Source organism: Eschscholzia californica, unplaced genomic scaffold, assembly GCF_041429995.1.
Source record: "Eschscholzia californica isolate CP2 unplaced genomic scaffold, dmEscCali1.0.p SCAF_1, whole genome shotgun sequence".
Taxonomy (NCBI): Eukaryota; Viridiplantae; Streptophyta; class Magnoliopsida; order Ranunculales; family Papaveraceae; genus Eschscholzia; species Eschscholzia californica.
The window spans coordinates 24684236-24698906 of record NW_028238198.1 but is presented as its reverse complement, the minus strand read 5'-3'; the positions used below and the strand labels follow the sequence as shown (position 1 = coordinate 24698906).

The 14671-nt window shown below is 36.4% G+C and overlaps 1 protein-coding gene and 1 long non-coding RNA gene across 18 annotated transcripts; both read left to right on the top strand.

Annotated features, from left to right (window-relative positions):
• Positions 1–684: 684 nt before the first annotated feature.
• On the top strand, positions 685–4493 carry LOC147565370 (TOM1-like protein 9). Of its 14 annotated transcripts, none has more exons than XR_015230184.1 (9): positions 758–977; positions 1250–1348; positions 1440–1553; positions 1770–1866; positions 1971–2031; positions 2151–2197; positions 2607–2679; positions 3448–3570; positions 4183–4301. XR_015230184.1 is itself a non-coding variant. In XM_086651847.1 (7 exons), the coding sequence occupies exons 3-7, from the start codon at positions 1531–1533 to the stop codon at positions 4256–4258; spliced, it is 330 nt and encodes a 109-aa protein (XP_086507973.1). In that variant the 5' UTR covers positions 758–977; positions 1250–1348; positions 1440–1530; the 3' UTR covers positions 4259–4493. The 14 variants fall into 14 exon arrangements, 8 of the variants coding, with proteins under 8 accessions (XP_086507971.1, XP_086507975.1, XP_086507973.1 ...); XR_015230181.1 differs by having other exon boundaries at positions 834–977; positions 1829–1866; XR_015230186.1 differs by lacking the exon at positions 3448–3570 and having other exon boundaries at positions 2534–2679; positions 4183–4351.
• Positions 4494–4689: 196 nt separating this feature from the next.
• On the top strand, positions 4690–7691 carry LOC147565369 (uncharacterized). 4 transcript variants are annotated; one of them, XR_015230189.1, is made up of 8 exons: positions 4838–4919; positions 5040–5126; positions 5238–5270; positions 5353–5384; positions 5948–6047; positions 6133–6191; positions 6657–6783; positions 7255–7691. It is a non-coding gene; the product is annotated as an uncharacterized LOC147565369 (long non-coding RNA). The 4 variants fall into 4 exon arrangements; XR_015230187.1 differs by lacking the exon at positions 4838–4919 and having other exon boundaries at positions 4980–5126; XR_015230190.1 differs by lacking the exons at positions 5040–5126; positions 6657–6783 and having other exon boundaries at positions 4690–4919; positions 7255–7385.
• Positions 7692–14671: the final 6980 nt, after the last annotated feature.

Here is a 14671-nt window from a genome sequence, read left to right as displayed (position 1 = left end):
TAACAATAACTTTTTGGAACCTTTAAATTCCTTTTTCAAAATATCCCATGCAATTTTAGCTTTAGTTGCACCCATAATTCTATGAAAGATCGATTTACTAACCCCTTGTTGGATGTATTGCAATGCTTTTGCGTCCTTTTTAATTAACTCTTTCAATTGAGCTATTGTTTTCCCTTCTTCTCTGGGTGTTTCGGAAAAACCCAGGTCCAGAAAGACCATTTCTAACTACAGGACCTCAAGCCTAACACAATACCAAACTAACTGCACTCACATCATCAACAACAAAACCAGAGAAGGAGAAACTGAGAAGCTAACCCCTTTATGGTGTAACAAGAAACTATAGTACTTGAAGACTTCTAATGGGTATTATTAATCCACATCAGTCCATATATTAATGAGCAAATGTGTGAATGTGAAGACTTATAAATTGAATGCAATCAATAGTACTCTAGGGGACAACAAATTGCAAATTTAAACAAGAAACTATACATAATGTAAGTCGTTTTCACAGATTTTTTTTTTTGTTGATAGTATATTCATGCAATATGTTATTACTACACTTGACGTGTTATTATAATCTATATAACAAAACACAATGTTTTGTGCTGACTAGGACAAGTCGAGAGACAAATCCGATCGTTCGTTGATTTTTTTATAAGATCCACACCATTTGATTTATTACCCACTCTAATTTTTACAAACTTAATCACCCACTAAATAAAACTGTGTAACAAAACGTCATCCCCCACCCCACCCCAAATTAATAGTATTTTCTTTAATTAGGTCGTTATCTCCTTCCCTAATTAATTCTTGAAATCCCTACTATCACCATCAGTTACGGTAAAATTAAATCCTTTGCGTTTTCCTTCTTCTTCTACTTGATTCCTCTTCTCCTTCAATTACACGGAATAATTTTGTGAGTTCGGATCGTTACAGTATTGCAAAATCGCTGGTTCCTCAAATCATGAAGTCAAGGGGTGAGTACATTTTCTTCATTCATGTTTCCTGTTTTTTTACTACAATTGTTGTTTAAAATTCATCCTTGAATCAGCTCCATCTTCAGTGGACAAGAGATAAGTTCATTTTCTTCCTTCTTGGTTTACTGATTTTTGGCTCATTTGTTTTTTAAACGAGAAAATGACAAGATTAATATTCACACATAACTTCAAATTCCACCATGTCTATCAATAACTTCAAATTTAGTACTGAGGGCTAATCTCATTAATGTATTCTCTTTGGCACATGGTAGCTGTTGGGGACAGTTGTGAAAAATTGCGGGGACATTGTTCATATGCATGTTGCAGAGAAACACATTCTTCGTTAGTTGGTGAAGATGGTAAAAAAGAAGGTCTAAGCTAATTCCTGTTCATGTTTCTCTTTATGTCTTGTTCCTTGGTTAGTGAGATTGTTTCATGATCTTATTTTCTCCTCACCTGCAGCCTGATTTTCGTGTGAAGGAGAAATTTTTTATTCTCATAGTTACCTGGCAAGAAGCTTTTGGAGGAGCAAGAGCAAGACACCCCCAATATTATGCTGCATACCAGGAGTTGTTGGTAAGTTTTAAGATTAGCATTTTAAATATTTCTTGAGGTTCTTAAGGACTACAAAGGAAAAGCAAATGATAACGTATGTACATTATTTAATATACTTCTTGAGGTTCACACCATTTTTTGATGTGTGCAACTTCTTTTAGAATAACACCAGAATGCTTTTGTTGGAACACATTATGATTTATGTTCTCCGTCTTTCTCTTTGTTGGATATGGAAAGGTATTTGGTCATCCAAAGGAGCATTAGTTGTGATATAGAATTCACTTTTATGAATGCAGACCATTTCTCATCAATTCCATTTTCAGTCGACAAGGAGGTAAGTTCACTTTCTTAATTTCATTAGGGACCCTTTCATTATCCTCTTTCTTGGTTTACAGATTTTTGATTCATTTGGTTGTAAACAATTCACCATGAATTCAGGATATTGGATCACAAGTTGCTCGACTTAGGAATACCAACAATACCTATTGTCCGTTTACAGGTGCTTTTCCTTTTCACCATGAATTTAGGAATAAAAAACAACTTCATTCCTACAAATTTCATCAGTGTTTCTTTTGTATATGCTTAATGGTACTCTTCATTGCATTCTCTTTGTTTCAGAGAATATCACCCTTTACACTTTTCTCTTGAAGTAAATGGAAATCAAGGTCAAAGATATCCTCCTTTTTGTTGCATTTGAAATCAATGAAAAAATAGTTCTTTTTTTTTTTTTTATATTAAATGATAGGGCGTATTCTTCCCTTTTCGATTGGAAAATATCGATAAAGTGATTGAAATTATCGTCGAAGTTCCACAATAAGTCTATCCCCTCCTTTAACTTGTGATTAACATGGCTACCTGCGATGTCTTTATAATTTGCTTACTACTTTAGCGAGATGAGTCTTCAGCACCTACTTTTGCTTCCTTATTATTTTGTAACCTTTTGGATACAATACACTTATTAATGAAACAACTATTTTTCTAACAAGTCTTCCCTTACTCAGATCCAAGTATGATAATAAGTTCCAGTTGTAGGTGTGAGCTACTTGGTTGGTTATATTTCCGTTCTTTATACAGTTGATAGATTGAATGAGAATGGAAGGATGTCACTATTACAGCTTTCTCGAGGATGGTTGGCTTTTCCCTCCAGGTTAGGTTTTCTATTTTTTGCTTCAGCCATATCAGATGCAATTTTTGAACGAAAAGGAGCACTAGCCAAGTGTTTTTATTATACTCTTCAACCTCTAAACCAACTTTAGATTCAAATGCATTGTGTCTACGATTGAAGGCTTGACAATTTCATCTTTTCTTTCTTTTTCCCTAAAAAATTTTAAATCAACTTAAGTATATTTATTTTGAAAATACATATTAGGCCGCCGAGATCTTGCTAAGGAGGAATAATGTTGACGTAAAAATCAGCCTTTGTCTTCTGTTAGAAAAACTGATTGAGCAAAGATCTGGTTGTCTTCATCCCTTCATCTGAACACTAATTAGAAATTAAGTTTTATCAAGGTGACAGAAGTATGGTTTTTTTTAACAGTGTCTGTCATAGAGGGAACCTTTGCATATTTTGAGAGAGGAGTATAAAGAATTCCTGGAACTGATGTTTCAATGCCTTATGATGCAACTCTTGAAAGACTCGATGTTAATGTATACATATATAATGTACATAAATAGTTGTCACTCCGTTCTTTTGCAAAAATGTCGTAATCAAAAGATCAAATATCAAAGTTTTTAGAGGGTAAAGAAGATCAAAGATCAAGGTTATGATTAAAAAACGAAGATTAGAGTGGAAATTTATTTATTGAAGTGTGACGTTATGTAATGAATTACTTGATTTTGTTATATTCTCATCAAGATTTGTAGCTTCGTCATTTACCTGAGTTCCGCTGGAGCTAATCTTGGGGTTTCGTGGCAGGCAAACGATCTCCTCACTAATATAGCTGCAAAATCAAATTACGTTTTTGCTGGTCAGATTAATGTACCTATTGATTTAGAGGCCTAAATGCATGTTGCTTGGGTTCACGCTCAACAATCACATGTGGGCAATTCTGTTACTTTCTTTATTGAACTTTTATTTTAGGTTTGTGTTTTGGTAATTGTGTGTGATACTGGTATTGTGGCATAGAGTCATAGAGTTTCGACCACCAAAATCTGTAACCTGCAATTTAGGATAACACTGACACACGACCTACTGTTCGATATGGATGAATTGCTACGACTCTGTAAAGATGCGTAGATCATCAGATGCATCCGTCATATGTTTGTTTCTTTACGTGCAACTTGTACACATAAGGTACACACAGACCACAGTTAACCATAATAGTATCTACTTAAGAGATTTCTATCATGTACCACCTCATTAATGTTATGGACAAATCTATAAATTATAAACACACATGTAAATAAAACTTAGATCATGTCATATTATAGAAGGTTAAGGTATGACTATAATATCACGATTCATGTTAGCGTTATTAATTTTATGTAACATATCTTCGACTGACATCTATTGTTTGATAATAGTGATATATCTCAACAGATCTTGTTAGCTTCTTTCTCTCAAGTGTTTCATGTACATCATCAGATGCACTTCGTTGAGCAAGTCCTTTTGCATTCAGTTTTCCTAACACCAGGTTCTCCAATGACACAGGGACTTTCTTTGTTCGCCTACCCAAAATTTGAGTTACACGTTCTACTTGTGGTTGCCGCCCTACCACTGGATCTAGCTTACCCTGTGAAGACCATAAAAATGATCATACATAGTAAAAATAAGCCGCATATCAAATACGAGAAGCAAAAGCGAAAAGAAAAAAGAAAAACAGATACCTCTTCTGCCAACTTTGTAAGATTTGTAGACATGTGTTGGATTGTGACGCTATGTAATGATTATGTATGTATAAATTGCAAATAACATTGTATTGAATTTATTAACATGAACTTGATGACTTAGCATTTTAATCGTATTCAATGAGTTCACTCGTGCCGAAGGCACGGGTTATACCTAGTCTATATAACAAAACACAATGTTTTATGCTGACTGGGACAAGCTGAAAGACAAATCCGGCCATTCGTTCAATTTGATCTCAAATCTTGGCCTTCAAATTTGTTACCTACCCAAGAAAAATAAATAATGGTCACCCATCAAATGCAAGAAAGTAAACGAGACTCTTAATCTGTAATCTGGGCCCTCAGAGAAGAAAAACCTTTCACCCGCTTCATCATCTGCTGAAATGTATGGGTGTCCGGTCCCACCATTAATCCCACCATTAATACCTTGATAGTAAGGTTTTGCGGTTTTAGTTTCACTCCAACCTACTTCTTCCCTTCCTGTCTCTATCTCTCTCTAAACAATGGAGCAAGTTTGTAACTGAAATTACTAATCAATAGGTAAGCAATTTATGATTTGCAACGTACTTCTCCCTCATCTGGTCAGTTTTTTTTCCGTTCGGATAGATTTTGGAGTATTTTCAATCCTCCGACTTCTCACTATGTAACCCCCTTGCATAGCGTTTAAGTTTTATAAAACGAATTTCGAGAGGGAGAGAAACTACTCCCCTGCGTCCAGATTTGTAATGTGAAAATTGATCTGAACAGGTAAAAAACCCTAATCAAAGGTTATAGTTTTATTTCCCTAGCTTTTCTTATATTTACTTTTGATTCTCTTTCTTATTGATCCCTGATTCAAATTTGATTTATGGTTTTCAGGAAATAATTTGAAGGATCCATCGACTTAATCAGGTAAGAAAACTCCAATGAAGGGTTACAGTTTCATTTTATTAGCATTTTTTGTATAAATTCTGATTGCTTTGGTTGTTTGAAGAAATGATTTCAGGGACTCATCGACTTAGTTAGGTAAGAAAACCCTAATTGAAGGTTACAATTCCACTTTCCTAGCTTTTCTTGTATTTACTTTGATTTTCTTGCCTATTAGTTCCTGATTTAAATTTGATTATGATTTCTCAAGAAATAATTTGAACGACTCATCGACTTAATAAAAAGAAACTTGAAGAATGTGAATTTAATCACTTATTGCTTCATAGATGATGTCTCCTTCAAAAAACTAATCACATGGTCGGATGACATCTCTTAACTGAAATACAATGAAAACGGGGCTACCCTTCTCGCCTAGAACTTCAACAATATGATTAGATTGTTTCGTTATATGAGGTTTTGGGTAAAGTGCCATGCATATTATTCGGTCTCCAATATCTATCTAACAAAGTTATAGTCATATCGTTTTTTTACATTTAATTGATATATGTGAGTGACTTTTAGTTAAATTATGTAAGTAATGGTCTGTGATGATATGGCCTCAATTAGTTCAGCTTTCATTCCACGCCCCTTCATTGATTCCATTTGTTATGAGGTTTTTCGTGGGGAACGAACATTGATTTTTCCATCTCTGTGTATTACAGGCGATTTAATGTGTTTATGGAACCAAAGGTTAATAAAGTCGCTGCAAAATAGGACAACCTCTCCATTGATTTGTTCAGCTTGAGTTTTATAAGAATGAGGGTTGACACATTATTCTAAAGCTAAGCTTCCAAATACAAATGGTGGGTTTTTCTCTCTATAAAATGGGTTTTTCTCTCTATACCAGGTTCAAGACGTCGTCGTCCTAAAGCTGCGACAGTAACAATGGAAACATATCATATACTGGTAATTCATAAATTACACAACTTAGCATAGCTGAAATCGATTTGTCATGTTTCTGTTACGTTACATTGTTACTTCATGAAGCAAGTATGTCATCATTATCTTAAGTTAGAAAACACCCTATTGGATGGCATCCCAGCTCCATGGCTGAAGATATGTGACTTTGGGTACTCCAAGGTACGTGTTGTTTTTTTAGTAGTTATCATGATGGTGTATTAGGTTCACAAGCAACTGTGGTTTCACAAAATTTTTAATGTAAGCAAGACTACTTATGTTAGCTCTGTCTTTGTGAAAACATTGGTGAACCACATGACATGCCTTACATCTTGACTTGGCTGCTTGTATCAGTCATTAGTATTGCACTCACATCCAAAGTCAACTTTGGGAACCCTTGCATATATATGCTCCAGAAGTATTGCTTAAGAAGGAATATGATGGCAAGATAAATCAACTTCTTGGTCTTACAAGGTTACCACTTGGTAATTGTTCGGCTCAATAGTGCATTGACTTTCGGCAATGGTGCTCCAATAGATCGAAGAGGATACAAAATTGACTCGGAGACATTACATGAATCGTCTAAAACTGCGTTGATCTGGTCAGTGGAATTAGTTGAATTATGTTCTTGCCACAGATATAGGTCAATTTAGCTCTCGAATCTTTTGTTTCATGCAGCGAATTTTGAGTGTTCAGTATTCAATTCCTGATGGTATTACTCCCGAGTGTCGCCATCTCATCTCGGTGATTTTTGTTGGCACCTTCAGCGATTAGTGATTTGCTTTATCTAGGAGTGTCTAATTTTTAGTGTAGTTGCTGGTATTTTGAGGTCGGAAGAACTATAGGCCAGATTTGCTCACGATTTTTATTGGCAGCCCTCTTAGGAGATAAAGAACACCTTTTCAAAATAATTGTTTTGTGTTTGTAGTCCGTCATTTGTCCATTTTTTTTCTTTTCTTTTTCTGGTACGTGGTTTGCAGGCGAGAATATATGTAAACTGAGTTTTATCGTTTATTTTACAGTTCACTATCCATGGTTCTGATATTAATCTCGGATCTTTTTACTATTTCAGTTACGGAGGATACACATGTCCGAGATCCGAAACCATGAGTGGTTTCTAAAGAACCTTCCAGCATATCTAATGGATGAGAACAATCAATTTGAAGAACCAGACCAACAACCTATGCAGAGTATCGATGAAATCATGCACATCATAGTGGAGGTGATTGCACATGCGGCTGTAACATGTGGGCTCAACGAGTATTTGACGGAATTGGACTTTGAGGATGATATGGAGGACCTAGAGGCTGATCCTAACCTAGACGTTGATAGTAGGGGAAGTAGTTTCTGCATTGTCAATTGATCAATGTCTGTTGGTCTTTGCTTTTGAAGAATGAGAAAAAGAAATGTGATTCATAATTAATTGACTACAGCTTTGGATCATCATCCATCTGTTGGATTATTGTTATGTTAATATTACTATTAAACATTAAAGATTATTATTTCTAAGTCGTTTGTATTCTATTATTTGTTTTTGAAGATTTACTCTTTGATAAGAAATTATATTTTGGCTAAGCAATGGGCATTAATTTTAATAACATTAAGAGGTCCGTGCCGGAGGCACGGGTTATACCTAGAAGCCCTTCTTTCTCACCTTTATTGGCTTATTCTACTTATTCTATTTCCTTGGTTAGTTTGTTGTGGTAGCTTCATATTATGATGATGCATTTTCATGTCTCTTTGATTTGGTGAAGATAATTTTTGTTTTCTTTCAACCCTAAAATGTATCTCATTAAAAAAAAAACCTAAAATGTTAGTTTGGCAAGTCTAATTCAAGGTCTAGGTGATGAAGCATTTTCATATCTCTTTGATTTGGTGAAGATAATTTTTGTTTTCTTTCTACCCTAAAATGTATCTCATTAAAAAAAACCCTAAAATGTTAGTTTGGCAAGTCTAATTCAAGGTCTAGGTAAATTTATTTGAAAGAATGTAATGGACCTTATTTTGTGTATTATTCTGCTTGGATTTCATTGGCCAAATATTTTTGTCGGTAGTCTTCGTCTCTTCAGATATGCATTCAAAACTTTTTGTCTAAAACTACAAAGATCAAGGAAAATCTAACCTAACAACTAAGAAATGTGTAGAATTGTAACTTTTGAAATTATTCCAAATACAAAATTATGTTGAAGCTTCTCTGATGTTTATACTTTGATTTTGTCCTGCAAGTCAAAGACATAATGCTTTGATTAATGGTTTTGATACCATTTATAAAGAGTACCTTGTGAGCATTTTGTGTTGCTGCTTTTCTCTCGATAGTGAAACTTCAATGAAAGATCCCGATGCTATATACAAGTAAGAATACTATCACTAACAATTTCATTGTCGATTTGGAGGAATATATTCATATCAGTTTAAAATTGTGTTCATATGATGTTTTTGCTTCTTCTGGCTTAGGTGGTGGTGATGCAGAACTATGATAGAATTGCACAAATAGATCATAGTTGACACTTAGCAATTGAATAAGGAAATTATTATATCAGTGAAGTAAGATAACTGAACCTACCAGTTGTTATGGAGAAGTTGTTCAAGACTCAAGGAAACAATTGAAGAGAAATACTTGAAAAAACGAAGGCCTGAGACTTAGGACTCTGAATCGAAAGACTAATGAGTTTCTTCGCTCTTACTCAAGAACAAAGTCATAGGATGGAAAATAGTAGTTAGGGTGTGGGTATAGACCTGTCAAATTTGGTCATGGAATCATGCAATATTTGTCCAGGGAGCGACTAATGTCCCACAAGTTCAATCTTTTTGGCCATGGAATAATATTAGCTCTGGCTGGTGTAGTCTTATCAACTAATGTACCGGAAGTTCAATCCTTTTGGATATTAATGGTAATTTCCTATCCTTATCTGCAATGTTAGGTACGAAGATCTCATAATCATCTTTTCTGTTTTATTAATATTATTCAATGGATGATGAAGATCATAAAAAACTGTTATTTCAAGTGTCCTAAAAATTACATTTTATGTTTGAAACTTTGTTTTTATCGTGCCGTAAGCACGGGCTATACCTAGTGTATATATATATATATAATATATATATATATATATATATATATATATATATATATATGCACACACAAAGACATAACCTACGCTTCCCCGGACACGTACAGTTCTATAAAATATGTTACGTAAAGTGATTATGTGAAAAAAATTAACCTAAAATATTTAATTAACATGTCAGAAAAAGATGATTTTAGTCTAACACAATTCAATTTACAAACTCACAAAATCAAGCACAAAGTAAACTTTAACTAAAATTCAAAATGAAAGCTACAATGTGAAAATAGTCTTAAACCAATAAGCTCAAACATCGGAATAAGATAAAGTTAGTGGGAAGGGTTTTTGAGGAGAGAGAGACTCCGAGCTGACGTCATCAATCTCGAAGTCTTCCCTCTCCTTTCTCCCTGAGATACAACCCTAATAACATAGCACCGCCATTAAAGACCTCCAGTTCGATCTACAAGAAGGTGAACCAACATGCAATCGTATAAACCGGACACTTAAAGTTCATAGATTTCATTTATCTCGCTTGAGTGAGATAACCGAGAGGAATTAAAGACCTATTAGCGTCAGCTATCAGCTCGGAAAACGAAGAGAGAACAATCAAGAATACATCCAGGTATATACTCTCCCCCCCCTAATTACTCTACATCTGTCTTAACCTTCTCGTTTTTAGGCTATGAATAATTATTAAGAATCTCTACCAAGTAAACGTTCCGGATTCTCCCTCGCGTGCGCCGTGCCTGCAAATCTTCAGTAGATTTTGCTAAGGTGAGCTTTAGTGATTTCGAGGAGGGAAGGTTAGCTGTTCTTTACAAGTGGTGAAGAACTCTAGACTTTTTCCCTCTTTTCCAGACGAGTGTAACTACTCGGGCTACACGTGTTAGAGAATATGAAGAGCTTCTCTGAGAGAAACAAAAAGGAGAGGCTTATCATCTTCTTTAAAAGGTTATTATGTCCTTTTCTGTTTCTCTCTCTATTCACTGCCAGGAGAACTAAAATCTCCATCGTCCTCACCGACTTCCTCTTCTCCTCTTTCACTTTCATGTCGACTAATCCTTCTCCCCTCAACCTAGACGACCTTACCCATAAGATGTCCATTCAACTTAGTCTTGCAGAAGGGGGTAACTTAACTATCTGCTACCCTAAGCCCTCTGAAAACAAGGAGTTATTAGAGATTTCTTCAGGGTTTCTAGCTAGACTTTGTTGTAAGTATGATTACGGCATTGGATTTATAAGGAAGCATTTGTCTGGTCAAAGCCGATTTTTTAGAGAATGTAGGATTATCCCTTCTCCCACTGGTTTTAATCACTTCTTGATCAAACCACGTAACCTCACAGCCCTTAATGAGATTCACCAAGGGAGACCTTGGATCATCAGAGGTTTTCTGGTGGTGATGCAAGAGGTTGACTTTCCTCTTGGGGAAGTTATCCCGCAGCTAATGTTAGAGCCTATGTGGTGTAGCTTTTCTGGGCTTCCCTCGTCAATCCAAAACAGACAAGATCTTGACATCATCTTTGCATGCATGGGTTACATTATCCAAGTTCAGCCTAGAAACTTTAGCACAGTCACTAACTCCACCATCAGGATACAGTTCATGTATGATGTCAGGACCCCCTTGTTGGCCAAGCTAAACTCCATTTTTACAGACAAAGGTAAGCCTGTTAACTTCAGTTATTACAAGTTTCCCAAAGCCATCTGTCACAAGTGTAGGATAGTTGAACATCCTTCCATTCCCTGTGTTAAGCCCCAACTGCATGTCTTTGGTTCTCCTATGGAAACCCAGCCCTCAATTCCTAACCCTGTTGATCCTTGGGCCCTTTCTGTCGTTCCCTCTGCTAACCTGAATGAGATTCATGGACACCCCACACCTCCCCACGAGATCTTTCCAGGAAGGGGCAAAAGAAAAGATCTTGACTTACTTATGGAGGTCAAGATTGAAGAGGATGTGAGAAGAAAATCGAACTTAAGAAAGGATCAGGTTTATGGTGCAAGTTTAGAAGGTTCATTGATAGAGAACCCAGTGGGGTGGTACTCTGGTAACTCGTCTTCTTCCTCGATTCACTCCTCTTCCATTCCTCCTAGCTGGTTCTCACCGCCGATGGAATCTATTGACAGTTCGGAAGAGAGGCGCAGGCACCTCTTTGCAGATTCAATGCTGGCGTCTCCTGATCTTACTTCTGAGAATAAGGAGGAGGGTGAGAAGGATTAGTTTACTTGGTGGAGATTAATCTTATTTAGTAGTGTTTTAGTTTGTGTTTGTTAAATATTTCATGTGTTAGATATCTTTGCTTCGGTTTCTGTTAAGTTTTTTGTTAATCTCATCGAGTTCATCTTGGTGTGAAGTACTCTTAGCCTGATTATTCAGGTTATCTCTTGAATTGATACTTTTGTTTTGTTAATTATTATATATGAACTGTTAGTAAGTATTAATTTCTCAGTTTTAATTAGTTTTTATCCTTCTGTTATATTAGAACCCTAATTCTTTATTAGGGTTATTTGATTCTCTGTTTCCTCCTTGAGTCGTTAGAGAGTGCCTCTAGAATTCTATTTAGACTCATAGTACTAGCACCAGACCTTAAGAGTAGTTATCAGAAATAACGCTAGAATAATATTAGGAGTCAAAGTTCTAGCATTAGACCTTAGATTATATACGAAAAACATAGAGTATCGTTATTTTAGCTGAGTCTGATTTTTAATCAGTTGGATTGCTAGAGGAGTGCGGTCAGCTCATTTTTAGTTTAGGGCCTAGAGTCAGGAGTGCCTTTATAGTCCTAAGCTTGATGGATAACCCACAGGACCCTTGCCCCACTATTCTTAGCTGGAACGTTAGAGGGCTTGGGCAATATATCACGAGGAAACACTTACTATCTCTGATCTCGAGGCACAACCCGGACTTCATCTTCCTATCCGAAACTAAAAATAGAGCCAACATTATTAATAAGACCATCAAAATTCATAAGTACTATAGCAGCCATTTTGTAGAACCAATAGGAAAAGCGGGTGGATTAGTGCTATACTGGAAACACAACCTCAAGACCACTATTTTATATGCAGATAATAACATGATCCACGCCAAAATATCCAATTCTATTTTAAATACCCATTACTTGATCACGGGCTTTTATGGAAGTCCTTACCATAAAAACAAGCTCAAACCTTGGAAACAACTTAAAGCCCTTGAGATAGATGTAGACACGCCTTGGTTAGTCATAGGTGATCTCAATAATATTTTAGACATCCAAGATAAGCAGGGAGGTTCACAGCCTTCTGACTCCCATATGTCTAATATTCTCTATATCATCAACCAATTGCAATTGGCGGATCTGGGTTACCAAGGTTGTCCTTTCACGTGGACTAATAAGCAGTTTGGAGAGAATCTAATCCAAGAGAGATTAGACAGAGCTCTTGCAAACATGAATTGGATGACGATATACCAACACGCCAGCTTAACTCATTTAGAAGCGGTGGGATCAGACCATCTGCCTATCATGCTGGGAGAAAATAACAACCTAAACAACCAGCCTAAGCCTTTTAAATTTTTACGTACTTGGATGAACCATCCGGATTGTCATAATTTTATAGCGGAAAAATGGAACCCAACTTCTAACATTCAAGGTGAGCTGAAGAAACTGAGTCGACACCTCACTAAGTGGAATAAACAGGTGTTTGGCAACATTGAAAGAAATATTAATTACACCATCGATAACATTCAGAAAAGCAGTGATAAAGAGGATCTAGCTAGAATGTATGAGCACTTAGAACAACTATATAGGCAGCAAGAGAGTCTATGGAAAGAAAAATCTAGGAATAATTTTATTTCAGTTGGAGATAAAAATACCAAATATTTTCACTCACAAGCTATTTTTAGAAATCGTAAAAATAAAATTAGAGCCATTAAAGATAAGAATGGTGAATGGCAAGATGAGATTACCAGTATATACTCTATTTTTACCTCCCATCTCATGAGTATTAATACCACGGAGAACACATCTATTGCTACAGATATTCTTAACCTCTTTCAGGCCTCAATCTCTCCCAATCAAAACTCTTATCTGTGTGCTATTCCGGAAGAAGAGGAGATCAACAAGGCCATCTCTAGTCTCAAAAAAGAAGCGGCTCCGGGCCCGGATGGATACCCTCCTTTCTTCTTTCAAGCCAATTGGGACACAGTTAGTGCAGATATTCATGCTCTCGTGCACAAGTTCTTTGCTGAGGCAACTATGCCAGATGAAGCTAACCATACTCATATCTGTCTTATTCCTAAAACGTCTTCCCCTCAGACCCCAGCAGATTATAGGCCTATTAGTCTCCTCAATACAACCTATAAAATCATAACTAAAATTCTAGCAGATAGATTCAAGAACACACTCAAAGATATAATTTCTCCGTTTCAAGCGGCTTATATTCCGGGTAGGCAAATTTCGGACAACGTTATCATTGGCCAGGAGATTATACATTCGATGAAAAAAATGAAAGGATCAACAGGCTACTTTGGGTTGAAACTTGACATGTCTAAAGCCTTTGATAGGATAGAATGGAATTTTATTACGAGCATAATGAGAAAATTAGGATACTCGGAACACTGGATTAAAATGATTGACTGCTGCCTCTCTACCTCCTCTATGGCAGTTCTTATTAATGGTCGCCCAGGACCAATTTTTCATCCGTCCAGAGGTATTAGACAAGGGGACCCTCTCTCGCCTTTCCTTTTTACCTTGGCAATGGAAGGCTTAAGCAGAATGTTATCGGCAGATAGAGATTCGGAATCCTTCATAGGATTCCCCTCTAACCACCCAGACCTCGCTATCAAGCACCTCTTATTTGCGGATGACTGCATCATCTTTGGCCGAAATTCCATCGACAATATCCATATCCTCAAGTCCATTCTTAAGATCTTCTGTGAATCCTCAGGACAGATGATAAACTATAACAAGTCTAACATTTTCTACTCGAAGAACTCTCACCCGAAATTCAAGCGAATTATTATGCGCTTATTAAAAGTTCGGAATGCTTCCACTTCTGAGAAATATCTAGGAGCGCAGCTTTTCATTGGTGCCAACAAAACTAAGGCGTTTAAGGATATCCTTCTCCAGATTCAGAATAAACTTGAGAGTTGGAACCACTCTTTTCTCTCTCAAGCTGGGCGCACTATTGTTGCTACAACAATAGTTGCTGCTGTACCCCGATACCAAATGCAATGCTTCGCCATACCCAAAGGTATAAGCAAACGCATAATGACTTTACAAAAGTCATTCTGGTGGGGTAGGTCCAGAGGTATTTGCACGAAAGCATGGAAGTCCATTTGTATGCCCAAAGCTCTTGGAGGGTTGGGTATTCACCTCCCAAAAGTGGATAATATAGCTATGCTATGCAAACTAGCGTGGAGGGTTAAAGCGGAGCCTAATTCGCTGTGGGTGCGGT